The sequence below is a fragment of the Camelus dromedarius genome, chromosome 8 (assembly GCF_036321535.1).
Source record: "Camelus dromedarius isolate mCamDro1 chromosome 8, mCamDro1.pat, whole genome shotgun sequence".
Classification (NCBI taxonomy): domain Eukaryota; kingdom Metazoa; phylum Chordata; class Mammalia; order Artiodactyla; family Camelidae; genus Camelus; species Camelus dromedarius.
The window spans coordinates 41200623-41216127 of record NC_087443.1 but is presented as its reverse complement, the minus strand read 5'-3'; the positions used below and the strand labels follow the sequence as shown (position 1 = coordinate 41216127).

Here is a 15505-nt window from a genome sequence, read left to right as displayed (position 1 = left end):
AACCAAGCCCAAGCAACCCCATCTCTTTCCCCTCCTGTTCTGCTCAACCATTGTTGAGCACAGCCTCCTTTCTCTTTGGTGCTGAGAAGAAAAAGGAAAGCAGAAAAAATTTTTAGAGGCAGAGAGATTCTTTCTGAAGTGCATCACTTGTGAAGGGCAGGAAAAGGTACCTGTTTAAAAAATATGACACTTAGTAGAAAAATGATGACTGACTATGACCTGGGTTGGGCCAGGTTAGGAGGAAACCCAGGTAGAGATCTGAGACTCTTAAACCAAGGGGTCACTGGTGCAAACCAGGAGCAGAAGGGTCACAGCACCATTTCTTCTCCTCCCAACCTGCCCTGGAGAATCACTGCCTTCATGCCCGACTGAATTTAGGTGTGTACCTTGGATGTGTTGGGACAAAAAAGTATTGGGAAACATAACCCTGTTCTTATCTTCTAGAATTTTCACTCTATACAGGGAGAGGCAACCAAAAATAATTTTTTTTTTTGGCTGTGTTTGTCTATGTGCATATAAAGAAAACACAGATTGGATATATTTACCATGAAGTTGCGAATTTCTAAAGTAAACATTTCTTTTTTGATGAAAGTCTACAAACAAAATAAAGAACATAAGCTAAATTCAATCTGATTTTTTTTTTTCAAATTTAAAAATGCTGGTATTTTCCAAATGGAATGTCACAGGAAACCTTTCTACCACCACCACTGCCTTTATTGGTTTCTTTGTTAAATACTCAGCTCCCTAGGAAGGCATTCAGGGCTGAGGACAATGAGATTTTTCAGAATGAAAAGTTTGGGAGGGAAATAGAGTGAAGAGAGAGCTGAGCTATTGAGGCAACCAAAGAGGCCGCGGGGACTTCAAGGGCACAAGGCTTTTCAGGAAGTGAAGTGAGGGGAGCTGCGGTCAGTCACAGCTCTACCCAGGGCTGGCCCGGCCGGGGACCGTTAGGTTTGCTTTACAGTTTTCCTACAGAGTTTAAAAAGCAGAAAGGATCTTGCCTGGTCACGTCTCTCTCTAGCAGAACACGCAGGGGTGGAGGGGCCCCAGCCCAGGAGAGTCGGGACACTGTGCCAAGGCGTGGTCTCCTCAGGGCTGCTCCCTCTGTGCCTGTCCTGTCAATTCTGCCTGACTTTGATGTCCTCAGTAAATACCTTTCTACCTGGCTAATTCCCAGGGACGCTTTTATATTGTCAACATCTTCCTTAACTGTCCATATACTCAGAATCTATCTATATTATACATAAAAATGTTTGTGGTCACAATACTTAAGTAGTATCCATTTTCGTGTAAAAAAATGTGACACAAAGAAATAAAGCAGTATTGTATTTTGAAGGAGATAAAACAAGTTTGATATGAAGAGTAACAAAATTAAGTGCTGCAAGCAAATGTTCAGAAGAAGAAGAATACAAAGTTGTACCTTTGATGGTGACACAAAACATCCCTTTTTCTTATGTGAGTTTGAAATTCTGGCATTACATGAGATTAATCAGAAATTTCTTTTTGAAAAGGGAACTATTTTGGCTGGGGGGGGGCGGTGTCAGTGATCACACACACCACAAGGAATTTAGCAAGTGCGCAGTAAATGAATAAAAATTAATTTGTCGTTTTTCATAGACTATGCCTGAACAGAGTTCAAAGTCATAAATGACTGACAACCTCTTCTATACGCATTTTAAACTCAGTCACAAAAACTAAGAAAGCTACAAGCTTTCACAGCTTGCCCTTGAAGGGCAGATCTGCTGTAACAAGGATTACTCAGTCGTGTTAACACCGGAAGTGCCACTATGCAGCTCGGTAAGGTATTCAGGGCACTAAAGGAAAGAGTGCCTGGGACTCCACAACCAGACACTTTGGTGTCCCTTGCACAGACACACGTCTGAAATACGTGTATAGAAGATATAATGAAAGATTTGTTCTTCCCTCTAGAAACTGGTACTTGTTCCACCCGGGAGTCACAAAAGATGCTCTGGATGGGCACGATCTTTTTGTATACCTTTGTCTGGGCGTCCACGTGTGCTCCTTGGTTTACGAGGACTTCGGCCACATTCACTCTGTCTTCCTGAGCAGCCAGATGGAGTGGGGTCAGGCCACTCTGCAAAAGATCAAAGGTGTCATCTTACAGGAGGACTGTAGTCCACGGAGGCATGCTTGAGACACAATTTATGAATTCTAGGAGAGGAAGCCCAGAATTTCTATGTTAAAAAAAAAAAGTCTGCAGAGTGAGTTTAAGCACTAGCATGTGACAATACTGTTATCTGCAGGCTTAATAAAAATTTTCAAACATACTCAAAAGGGGTGGAAATGGGTTGAAGCTTATGTACTGATCACAGATGCAGTGATTATCAAGGTTTTGCTACATTAGCTTCATCCTGCCCTAATCTCTGTTTGTTTTTTAATTTGTGGAAATATTTTAAAGCAAATCCCAGACATAATATCACTTGCCTCTTATGTACTTCAGTGTTCACTTTTTTAATAGAGACTTTCTTTTTATGAAATTATGCAAGAGTTTTAACACATTACCAATGGCACTAGCTTTAGCAAAAATAATTAAAATAAAATTGTTTATACACTGAAGATTGACATATGATGAAAATATTTTCTCCATTAAATATTAATACCCAAGACTGACAAACGTTTTCTGGATGTTGTCTCTGGGTAAGAAAGATGACCCATGAAATGTCATATGAGAATTTCCAGGTCATCTAGTGAGACTGGATATTTGAAACGGACTCTACCACAACATGGATGAGCTCTATGGTTGTTCTAATGGCCAAGAAAAAAGATCACTAAGACTGTGCTCTACCTTAAAAATCCTCTGCAGTTGTAAAGTAGTTTTTCATAAATAATATTTAAGAGAAAGTCAGCTGGTGGAAATGCTTCCAGATTCTTTTCTTTTATCCATTATGAGCACAGAAGTTATTATCTTGGAGGCCTTCCTTCTCCTCCTCTGACATGTGTGCCGCAAGACCATCAGCCTGCCCCATCTGTCAGAGGAAAGGATGAACTGCAAACAGCCTCAGGAGGGGCACGGAGCCCTCTGGGTGTGAACAGTATTTATTCAGGGGTGACTATTCTGTCAAACAAATTACAGGACTCAGGGAGAGCCATTCACTCCTGACTTTTAAACGGTGTTTACAGAATTTTGGAAGAAGCTCACCCAAACTGAATAAAGAGGAAATGTGAAAAGGAAGATGGGAGCATTCACTTAAACTCCAAGAAAAATAAGCCCGGGCCAAAACTGGCACCACCCAGACACTGACATCATCACAGAACAATGTTCCCTGTTCTACTTCAGAGGAGACAAGTATTCCAGCCGCCACATTTCGTAGAAGTGTCATGAGCACCTAGTCTAAGTCTGACTTCAAAACTTCTGAAGAACTTGACTGAGGGGCTCTCAGCATTGCTTGGGAAATGGATTCTGGCCCATGACCAACTTGTGCCCAACTTTCTCATGTGCCCCCTGCTACGTTCAGGCTGCCCCCAGGGGTGACCGGCTGTCCCTTAGGCACGGGGTCACTTCTAGATTTCCTGGGCTCCCCTTGCTCCCTGGGTCTCCCAAAGGGCTTCCCTGTTACACTTATGTGCATACATCCCATGTGCTCACTTCTACTGAGAGCATCATAGTCCTGTATTTTCTTGTCTTTCCACCATAAGCTAGTTGAGACAAATCCTGTACCTTTCATCTTTGTGTAATCAGAGTCTAGTATCTACCATTGTGTCCATCTACTAACTGATTAAGCCAGAAGGAAAAACCAACATCTTTAGGTAAAACAGGACACATGACATAAAGGAAAAATGATTTTATATCCATGATTTTGATGAAAAAGATTAAAAAAAATAATGAGATGGTTAAAACAGACCTGTTTGAGTTCAGAAGTTATCTGTTAATCTTTTAGAGGGTTTCGACCATGGCTCATTTTAAAAATGGCATTTATTTGGAACAGAGAGAACACTACCAACTCAGAACAGCAACGGCTCTGTTTAATATTCTATTAGCTGCATAAAGAATTAGAGCTGCTTGCGGTCTGCAAAATTCATGTGGGAAAGTAGGAATGACAAAAGCAAGACTGAGCCAAACACTAGCACTGAGCAGTAACTTGGGCTCAGGGTCTCTTTTTTCCTTAAAAATCTGGGAAGTGCTGGGGAATAATAAGGAAAAAAATAAGTGGTAACAAGAAAGTGTTTAGTTCCATACAACTTTTCACGAAAGTTAAATCTTTAATTATTCCTTTTTTTCAGCAAGGAAATAAAGTCTAACACGAAACGGGGAGGTGGGATGGGTGGGGTTGTGGAGGGACAGTAACTGATATTTAAGACTCTGACAGCTCAGGAAAAACGGACAGGAAAACTGTCAGAGTTCCTTATCGAATAATATAGTTCTTCCAATTCCTGGTTTCACATCAAGGCTTATTTAATACTTTCTACAGAAAATGACAGCGGAGGAAGGAAGCAAAGACTTACAAATGCCTTCATATGAGACTGCCTTTAGGTGCTGTGAAACTTCCTAAGTACAACGTGCTAATGGGGAGGCGGCGGATCTGCTTTTCAGAATTTCCTGGGTGGGATTATCTGCTTGTGCAGAGTATATTCAGGAAGGTGGCTGGATATTTCCAGGTTTCTTTGGTTTACTAAGTCTTCGGGGCTTCAGAATTCCCTTGCTAATATCCAGTCTACCAAAGTAAACACTGAGGAATTCTTTCTTAAGTATTCTCAGCCTAAATTTTTTTTAAAATGATTTTCAGGTGAAGTCAAGGCCAGATGCCACCAGTTGACTGAGGAATTTAAAGAAAAAAATTTAAAGAAAAAAAATTAGTTACACTGTACTTTGGTATCAAACCTACTGAAAATATTCACCTGTTAATCAATTGTTTAGATGTATTTTGTGTCTGGGAGAATTAATGAGATACAATGTTCTGGGCTCATAAGAAAATACACACTAACTGATGTTAGAATGTGTTTCAACTGGAAGCCAGACAAGTTGAATTTTGTAGCAAATTATTATAAGGCTGGTCTGTATATAGTATATGAACCTTAGACATTTAATTGTTTCATGATTCCCATTAATGCTGAGACAGATATCCTGAAAGAAATGTTTAAAAAGAAAGATAATGAGAAAAGTAATCAGTACACCAGGAAAAAATGAAAATCATGTTTGCTCTGCAATGACCACAACACATTTTCAAGATACTAAAACTAAAAAAAGGTTTCCCTGTTCTCTCACATACGTCTTTTGGTTTACAGAATTTGTTAAAGTACCACCTTAGAAATTCAGATTAGTGCAGAGTAATCTTTCTCCCAAACTGAAAAGTCCAAAATTAAGACAAATATTTTTTTTTTTCACTTAGAAGCAGGTGCTGAATGTTATCTCAATTCATCATCATGACATTTCTGGGAAGTAAATATTACGGACTTCATTTATTAGAGGACAAAACTGAGGCTCAGAGAGGTCACAGAACTTGTCCAAGTTACACGTCAAGTAGTAGTCACATTTAGGATCTATACCCAGGAGATTCAAAGCCTCTGTAACTATAAAACACAGGCCACATATATTAAAATATTTAAACTACTTATTATTTGCTGCCATAAAATTATGCAATCTTGAAACTCTACTCCAATATCTGAGCTCTGGCTGAGAGATGCCACAGCTGTGTCACCACCAACTGGTAGAGAAGAAGCTGAATGCCAGGGAGTTTGGATTACCAGGAACTGGGGGCCCTCTTGCAGGTTTCTCTTTTATCTGAAGACTTAGGAGCATCTGTCTGGCTTTTTTTTTTTTTTTTTTTAAATGGAGGTACTGGGGATTGAACCCAGGTCTTCGTGCACGCTAAGCACGTGCTCTACCACTGAGCTACTCTCCCCGACCCAACTCCAGCATTTCGGGCAGATCTCAGACCTAGGTATTAATGAGCAGGTCAGCAAACCCGAATTCTCTGATAGAGACAGTGAGAGGCAGGGACTTCATAACATGTCTCTGGTTAACTGGGGGCTGGACTTGCACTTTGCTTCACAGAACTCTTCACTCACAATGGGGATGCCAAATATGAGGGCAGGGGAGTTTGAAGACTTTTGGAGACGGAGACTTAAGAAGTTCCTTGGAACTGCCAATTTATACATAAAGACTAAACTTATCTATTGAATAAAATAGCTCCTCGAAAACTTTGTTATTAAAATGAACCCTCTGAAGGCAGACCTGTTTCCAATTTCTTTTTGTAACCTAGGACTTAAAACCGGGATAGGCAAGGAATAGGTACCCCCAAAATGTTTATGGAATAGGATCAACAGGCTATAACTTACAACTTCTTATTTGCTACATTCTGATGAGGTAACAATGAGAGACATACAATGAGTAACAATGTTGCTCTTTGACTTGTCATTACAACAAAAGTACAGGTTATTAGAAAAACGTTATGGACCTCCTTTTAATGGCTATATGTTGCTTAACTGTATGACTTTGCAATTAATGACTTACTGTTCTCTTACTATTTAAACAGATTTTTTTTTCAATTTTTTTTTGCTATGATAAACAACATTTTGGTAAATATCTTTGTGCAATATTACACTTTACACATTCTATTTGACCTGAATTTTTCATGACTTCTTTGTGGCCTTTCTGAAGGTGAGGTTTTGCTGTGCTGTGTGCTTTGCAGAGGGTAAAAAAGGTTACCTTATTACTCAAGTTCACGTTAGCATTTCTGCTGAGGAGCAGCGACACCATGTCCACGTGTCCTTCCTGAGCTGCGAGATGGACGGAAGCAATTCCTTGCCGGGTAACTGCATTTGCATCAGCACCATATTCCAGCAGAGTTGTCGCTATGTCCATCTGGTTCTTTTTGGCAGCGATGTGCAGCGGTGTATAACCGTTCTGTCAACACAAATCACTTGATCAGACCCCTAGTAACAAAATAACAATGTGTGCAGTGCATTTTCAAATAGTATGCTTCCCTTTCTAGTGATTTTCTTGGATGGTTTAAAAAATCATGATCAAGTAAGCAACACTGATAAATCAAGAAGTGCTATTAATGTAGCACCCTCCTGTCTACCTCATTCCTAAATACGGAAAATGTGCCCGTAGACAGTTTAATGCCACAGAGTCAGAGTGCTACTGGTTTGACAAAAGGAAGATAGAGCACCTTCTCCCGGGGGTTATGTTAGTAGGTGCTCAATGATTACCAGTCTCATTTAAATCAGGAATGAGAGGAAACTCAACTAGGAAACCAACAAATGGTACCAGTGTGCAGTTCAGAGCTATTATTCTACCTGTAAAATCCCTATAATGGCCTACTGCTTACAAGTTGAACATTTTCATTTTCATGGTAGTCAAAATAGTGTAATCTACTCCCATCTGCCCCTCTGATCGGCTCTTTTACAAAACTCCAGTTTCCATGTCATGCTTCAGCCAGACTGGTCTCCAAAACATACTGCTCGTGTTTCTGTCTTGCCTCACTCTACCGAAACTGTTCCTCATGACCATGCCCTTGTGGCCAGCATCTTTCACCCGAACATTCAGCTCAAGGGTCACACCCCTCCTGCACCTCCCCCGCACTTGACTGACTCCAATCGAAATCCCAAAGATGACTCGTGGCACTCTGCCTCACACACCTGTCTCCTCCTCCTAAGATGCAAATTTGTTGAGGGTAAGCATTGTGCCATGTTTCCCTTTGTATCTCTAGTGCTTTCCAGCAATGGGTAAATCCTTAGAATTTGAGTCAAGCTTCCTAGAGCTTTCAGAACGTCCTGGGATCCTTCTCTTGGTTGACTCTGATGCTCAGAGGTGGAGGTAACCAGAATTCCTTTGACAAATTGTTAATTAGTTGCTTCAGGTACCCTCAGAGTCCTCTGTTGCTAAGAAAGTAAGGTCCCCTACCTCCAAGAAACTTGTCCTGGCTCACAGTCATTTCAGAGAAATGCAAGATTACTGTTTGACATGGACATGAGTCTAACGATAGAAAGTATGCCAGTGAAAAATGAGAATGGTTTTTTTTTTGGTATAGACAAGAAGATTTAGAGAAAGAAAATAGATAACTAGAATTTGTAAATTATAAATAGGATTTATATTTGGGAATGTGATCTAAATCTAGTCAATAGATCAGTTACAATCTTTCTAAGCCATATGGATGGGTCAGAAACAACTCAGAGGGCAGTGGGACCACTAGTTAGCCAGGTTACTGTAATTAACCCTCATATTTAAGTCACTGGTATGTTCCAGTGTAACTGCATTTCTCCCTTGACAAACACTCTTCCTATAATTGATTGTAGAAGACTCAGGCTATTGGAGACCAAGGGATGAAAAGTGGAAATGCCACTTCCAGACTTTTCTGAAACCAGCCTCTGCCAGATGGGATGGGCCAGGGTAGAAGCTTTTATATCCCTATTTTTAGTTTTGACCTATCGCCATCTGGAAACCCCAGCTGACCTGGTAAGCATTTGGCCTTCTGCTCAGACACACCCTGAAGAGACCGCCTTCAGAAGCAAATGCAGAGCTTTGGACTGAGCCCAGCTCTACAGTGAGTGACAGGAGAGAGTGAGCTGTTTTACTACCAACCCCACCCTCGAATAAAAGGGAAAATTCACAAGACAGCGCTCAGATAGGAGAGATGATTAGTCAGTACTCGAACACTCCCCAGCGAGAGCGGTGAAGGCAAGAAAAAGTCAGAGTGGAGCCTCTTACCAGGCATCTTCTCTCCTTACTGCTTTTACTACTGACATAATCCTCAAGTCAGTACCTCCTCCACCCTAACAGCAAGTCAGTATCTTCTGAGATGGGACAGTCTCACTGAACACTTTTAATTCCACCAAAAGAATCATAGGTTGTTAAAAAAAGAGAAGCTCTGGCATCTTGGTAATGCATGCCAACTTCAGACAAGTTATTCATTCTTCCTGAGGGGTTTACCCTGAGCCCCCTACCTAAGATACAAAGGAACGTATAAAGAAAGCAAAAAACAAATCAGGGTATTATTTCAGAATGGAAAGTAATCTCAGAAAGACTTAAGGAATGTTTCAAATAATCAACAAATAGTCTATCTTGAGGCCTATCATAAAATATTCTGAATTTTCTAAGTTCTTTCTAATTTCTAAAAAGTTAAAGGATTCTTACTTGCCATACTAAAGGAGACAGGTACATTTATCAGAAGAGAAATAAAATAGCGATTCAACTGGAAAATTATCTTAATCAACACTTTTTTCCTCTTCATGTAGTGCATGTCATGTGTGCTTTTGTATTTCAAGATTAAAAAATAAGAGAAAATATAATTTTAAATTATCAAAAGTAATAAATTTACACTATATTTTATATTTCTTCCAAAAACATCCACAGTCTCTATTGACCATATCAATAGATATAGTGCACATTTTATGAAAGAGAAATCTGAAAACTAATACGTTAAAGCTCACTACACCTCCCACAGTTAGTGCCCAGGGTATGCCTGAACTCAAGCCAGTCCCCCTTCCAGCATGGTGTCCTGCCTCAGGAAGTAGTTCTGGCTAAAATGGATTATAGAAGCCCACGTAGTTCTTCGGCACCCCCCTTCCTCCCCCATTACCTAAAGTAACATCTCGTTTCTAGGATATGTAGGAGTAAAAAGATATGTTGGCAATTCTACAAAAGAGAAAAAAGGGCAAGAAGAAAGCATTACGTACTCTAAGAACCAAGAATGTGAACTGAAGGAGTGTTAAGAGTGAAGTCACCACTGTCATATCCATATGCATGATTAGCTCTACTGAATCTTGGTCCCTCATTTCTTACCACGGCCAGGATTCAGAAATGCTGTAGCTTCCCTGGAAGAAAGGAGGCTATCTGCCTGCCCTACGTCCATTCTCCCTCCTTCCTTAATAAAAGAATCTTTGGCCTTGTGCCCTATTGAAAACTACATCTCCCAGCAGCCCTTGCAGAAAGAGGCGGCCAATGAGATGTTAAGGAGAGATGGCTGGGTGGGGCTTCTGCGAGCTTTACTGCTTGAAAAGAGGACCCGGCAGCCTGAGCAACAGTATCTGAAGCAAAGAACAAAAACAATAACAACAAAAATCACAGGGTACTTTCTTCAACACTCTGGAAACACTGAACCAGCATCAACTGCCTGTCTCCAGACTGTTTACCACGTGAGAAGAATAGAGCCTCATCGGCTGTGGAGAAAAGGGAGCCCTCCTACACTGCTGGTGGGAATGTAGGTTGGTACAGCCACTGTGGAAAACAGTATGGAGATTCCTCAAAAGACTAGGAATAGACTTACCCTATGACCCAGGAATCCCACTCCTGGGCATATATCCAGAAGGAACCCTACTTCAAAATGACACCTGCACCCCAATGTTCATAGCAGCACTATCTACAATTGCCAAGACATGGAAACAGCCTAAATGTCCATCAACAGGTGACTGGATAAAGAAGATGTGGTATATTTATACAATGGAATACTATTCAGCCACAAAAACCGACAACATAATGCCATTTGCAGCAACATGGATGCTCCTGGAGAATGTCATTCTAAGTGAAGTAAGCCAGAAAGAGAAAGAAAAATACCATATGAGATCGCTCATATATGGAATCTAAAAACAAACAAAGCATAAATACAAAACAGAAATAGACTCATAGACATAGAATACAAACTTGTGGTTGCCAAGGGGGCGGAGGGTGGGAAGGGATAGACTGGGATTTCAAAATTGTAGAATAGATAAACAAGATTATACTGTATAGCACAGGGAAATATACACAAGATCTTATGGTAGCTCACAGAGAAAAAAATGTGACAATGAATATATATATGTTCATGTATAACTGAAAAATTGTGCTCTACACTGGAATTTGACACAACATTGTAAAATGATTACAAATCAACAAAAAATGTTAAAACAAACAAACAAACAAAAAAAACAGAGCCTCATCAGTTTAAGCCACCTTGTGAGGTCTTTTTCCCAGCAGATGAGTCAAGTCCTAACTGAGAGGACTGGCTTTGCTCAGGATCAAAGTCTAGAAAAGGCCCCAAACAAGGATCACTGCCTCAGAAAGCAGGGACGGAGGGACACGTGGCCGGGATGGCATTACAGAGGCGACCGTGCTATGGGAATGAGAATTACTGTCCTACTAGAAAAGCCTGTGTTCAACTGACTGTAAAAGACATGCCTAAAGCTAAAGGGCTGCCAGAAGGAACTAGTTAAACAACTGTTATTCCGGGGGGAGGGTGTAGCTCAGTGGTAGAGTGCCTGCCTAGCATGCACAAGGTCCTGGGTTCAATCCCCAGTACCTCCATCAAAATAAATAAAAACCTCATCACTTTTCCTCCCATGAAAAAAAAAAAAGAACTGCTTTTCAACTCTTTGTCAAAGATGTTTTGCAGATAGGGAACCATGAGGTCTTGTTAGACAAATACAAAGCTGGAAATCAACTGCAAATATATCAACTGTTGACCTGTGTAAGAGTTATTTGCGGAAGGAAAGGTTGATTGGACTCATCCTGCTTCACTTATTCATGATTTCTGCCAATTCTAAACTGCTTAGCATTAGTTGTGACAAAATTATTATTCTCACATGAGGAATGAATAGTTCACTTATTACTTACTTACTGGTTGCCTACCATGAACCTTAGGGTATTTATAATATAAGAAAAGTGGCCCAGGCTCAAAAGGATATGAAAATAAACAAATGAAATGGGCAACTATTAAATTTTATCATAAATTTTTTTCTTTTTAAAAACTGTGGTAAAATATACATTATATAAAGCTTACCATTGTAACCATTTTTAAGTGTACAGTTAGTGGCATTAAGTACATTCATTGTTCTCCATTCCTTACCACCATCCATCTCTAAACTGAAACACTATCCCTTAAACACTAACTCCCCCTTCCTTCCTCCTCTCATCCCCTGGCAACCAGCATTCTACCTTCTGTCTCTACATATGTGAAATCATGCAGTGTTTGTCCTTTTGTGTTCCTGGCTTATTTCACTTAGCATAGTATCTTGGAGGTTCATTCATACAGTAGCATATATCAGAATTTCCTTCCTTAAGACTAAATAATATTCCACTGCATGCATAGACCACATTTTGTTTATCTGTTCATCCTTCCATGGACAGTAGGGTGGCTTCTACCTTTTGGCTATTGAGAATAATACTGCCATTCATTTTTTTTTTTTTGACAAAGTGTTTTCAAAAGTCAACAGATGGCTTTATGATAGAAAGAACGTCAGGGTTAAAAATGATGGGGAAAAGCCACACTTAGATGAAAAGCAAATTTGGGAACTAGATTTTGAATTGGAGATTTCATTGGGTACAATTCTGAAGAGGATGGAGCAGGAGATGACTGAAAAGAGGTTCTGAAGAGAAACACCTGTCAAAGATCACACGCTCTCTACATGGAGAAAGTACCTGAAAACTTTATGCGTGAAGGTATCCAAAGTAATCTCTAACAGCCCAAGTTCTTTAATTTGTATGTATAAGAGATTTGATCCAAACACTAAGTTTAAAGGAGAACACTATAATTGCCCCAAAATGAAAGAGTAAAACAAAAACAAAAAGCCAGGGGATGCTAAAAGTTCCTTCAACCAACGGTATTTAGGAAAAGAACTGGGCAGCGTTTCAACTGTGGTTTGTATCATTCCAGTGTTCTCTGATCACAGCCACCTGCTCGACAACAGTGGGCTCACTAACTCGAGAGGACTCAACCTGTCTCTAGATAAACTCTTCTTTATGGTTTGCCTCTCAAATCAGAGTCCTGGAGTCGTAAGAAAGCCATTTACTACGAGCATCTCTTTTCTGAGAAATCTGTTGTCCACTGGTCAAAAATGACCTAACAATTAAAATAAAGGTTCTCCTTAGCAATAATAATAACACATAAGCAAAACCACCCCACCTATTTTATTAAACACACATAAACCACTCGAAAGCAATGTTTTATGGCCAGGAAAATGTAACACATATTTTATGACTTTGACAAATGAGAACTTTCTTACTCCTTCAGGCTGTGCTGATGTTTTTAATCTGGCTAAAGAGTACTTCAAAAAAAATTTTTTTTCCTGGATATTCCTCAGGCTCCAGGATGTCCTGGATTTTCAAGGAAAATCAATTGACAAGTAATTATTTATGGAGCATCTGCCACATGAGTTGACTAAATAGCTGAAGGCACAGATTTCCGAAGGAGCTTATATTCCCATGCCTCAACTCGGGGGGTGCTACGGATCAAGCAAAATTGGATATGCACATGGAGACCGATGGACACTCTCCATCAGTCTCCGCATGCTGTTGAATTACAGGTACCTTTGCAGCCGCATGAGGTGAGGCTCCTTGGTCCAGAAGCAGGAGGGCCACTTTCTGATTATCGTAATGTGCAGCTACATGCAGTGGAGTTAGCCCGCTCTGAAAACACGTGCAGAAACAACAACCAGTGTCAAAGCGTCTTAACATCAGAGGCCTAGATTCACTTAAGAGATGGGATTAGATTGGCTGCAACAGAGAGTGTCATTTACATTCCAGTTTCCACAACACTTGGGCCCCTGCTTTCACCTCCTATTTCCGAAGTGGTCTTCATCCTGTGAGGCTTAGATACGGATTAGTTATAACTTGGGTGGCTGTGGGTGAGTACTAGCAAGGGTGTGTTTTGCAATCATGGGTGTGGCCTGTTGCAGGGTGGCCGATGACCTCATACCTTCCCAGCAGCATCTGGAGACGCACTTTTCTGGAGCAGAAGATTGGCTACTTCAAGCTTCCCATATTTTGCTGCCACATGAAGGGGAGTAAATCCTTTCTGAAAAAAGAAACATAAAAATAATGAATGGCAGAAATGACGCGAAGGCATCAGTTTCCTGAACTGATGAATTATTCTAATGATAAAGAGCAGTTAAGTTTGTATGTAAGGACCAAGACGGGTAGATAACAGTTAAAGAGTCCCCTTAGCAACAAAGATGAGCAGGATATTTAATCTCTCTCTGTTGACTGAGACCCAACAAGATGCTAATCCTGGGACGAATGAGGCATCTGACAAGGATGAAGTCGGCAAGCTGGATCTTGGGCTATTTTGGGATTTTGCATTGTTGGAAGAATAGGTGACAGGGTCCTAGGTCACATTTGCATTTCGAGGGCTTGGAAAACTCCAGGGAGCCTCTGGACCTTCCACACTCTCTCATCACTAGGTGGGAACCCTTCCCTTCCCTTCCCTTTCTCTACTATCGCATGTATACACACGTCTTTACATAGGCTCCAGTCCTTAGGCGTAGAAGCCAGAGTCTCAGGCCTTAGCCTCCGCACATGAACTGAATAATATCACATGGTTCTCTCCCAGTAAATACGTGAGAGCTGGATATTGACAGTTGAGTGCCTGCCCTCCCTTGCTTCTACCTCCTACAAGGATCTGGGTATCAAGTAGTCAGTCAACATGCACCTTTAGGGATGGCCCCCAGCATGAGTCAGGGACTGGAGGGCCATCAATGTATTTGACCTCATGAGACTACAGCCAACTAAAGCCACTGGGCAGCTGGCTTGGTTGGAAGGATGGGGTGCTCAAAACTCCATCACTCATTACTCTGTTTCACAAGATAAATGAGATCCAGGAATTTGTATCTCAACTCTACTGAAGAGTCTAAAGAATCACAGGGGGTGAATTTTGAGGTAGTCATTATTTATTCAGCTAGATTGCCAAGTATTTGTAATTATTGTAATTATCTTCCACATTGATTACACATTAATGCTGATTCTCTGCATGCAAATAAGGGACTGTAACACCAATTTCTAACTTTCTAAGACACGCCATGGCCCAATTCATCTTGCTATCACACTTTCTAGGTTTACATAGTATCAAAGAAAAATGAGCTCTAAATTCTGCATTCCCCACTTAAAAAGCAACTGTGTAGTGGGTTATTCCTCTAAGACACCAGGGTTGAGATTAAAAAAAAAAAATCCCATAAATCAGAAAAGACAGCAGCAACAACAAACTGAGAAAAATCCACTTCCTGATTTGGAAGTATTATAAAAGCATTAACCAACTGAGCTTTGGTAACGTGGTTTGTATACCTGGCTGCAGCAAGAGAAATCTGTGGCTATGCTTTTAAACCACCATTTAGATTTATCCAATAACTTGTGAGAAACATCTGACTCCGGACACCAATAAGGTCACGTCAGACGATCATGTACCGAGAAACGTAAGCCTTATGCAGACACCTGCCCCACCCCAGGGCTTTGCTGGCCGTGTTAATCCAACGATCCAAGCACAGATGCTGCTGTGCAGCTTTTATACCTGTTACCATGCAGGTATCACTAAAGACGATGTGTCCTGGGGGACCAGCAGGATTTCAAGAGGCTTGTATACCTTTGTTGTTATGGATAACGATGCTCCATGATCCAAAAGGAATGCGGCCACATCCTCATGCCCTTCTCGGGCTGAAAGGTGGAGCGGGGTGTACCCAGAAGTCGTGGCTGCATTTGGAGACGCCCCTTGCTGCAACAGCTGTTGGACTATATCCGCCTTCCCCAGTCGGGCAGAAATGTGGAGTGGGGTTTGGTCATCCTAGAGGGCAAGGCAGAAAT

At 40.9% G+C, this 15505-nt stretch overlaps 1 protein-coding gene across 19 annotated transcripts in view; it reads right to left on the bottom strand.

The window, feature by feature from the left end:
* ANK3 (ankyrin 3) overlaps positions 1-15505 on the bottom strand; it is a 594595-nt gene that overhangs the window by 127679 nt on the left and 451411 nt on the right. For 17 of the 19 annotated variants that reach the window (XM_064488140.1, XM_064488143.1, XM_064488142.1 and 14 more), the window contains 5 exons: positions 15288-15485; positions 13632-13730; positions 13244-13342; positions 6668-6865; positions 1997-2095 (listed from right to left, as the gene is read on the bottom strand). In XM_064488140.1, the coding sequence (XP_064344210.1) occupies positions 1997-2095; positions 6668-6865; positions 13244-13342; positions 13632-13730; positions 15288-15485 (693 nt within the window). The remainder of the gene's footprint in view (positions 1-1996; positions 2096-6667; positions 6866-13243; positions 13343-13631; positions 13731-15287; positions 15486-15505) is intronic. The other 2 variants (XM_064488146.1, XM_031461271.2) reach the window with 1 other exon arrangement.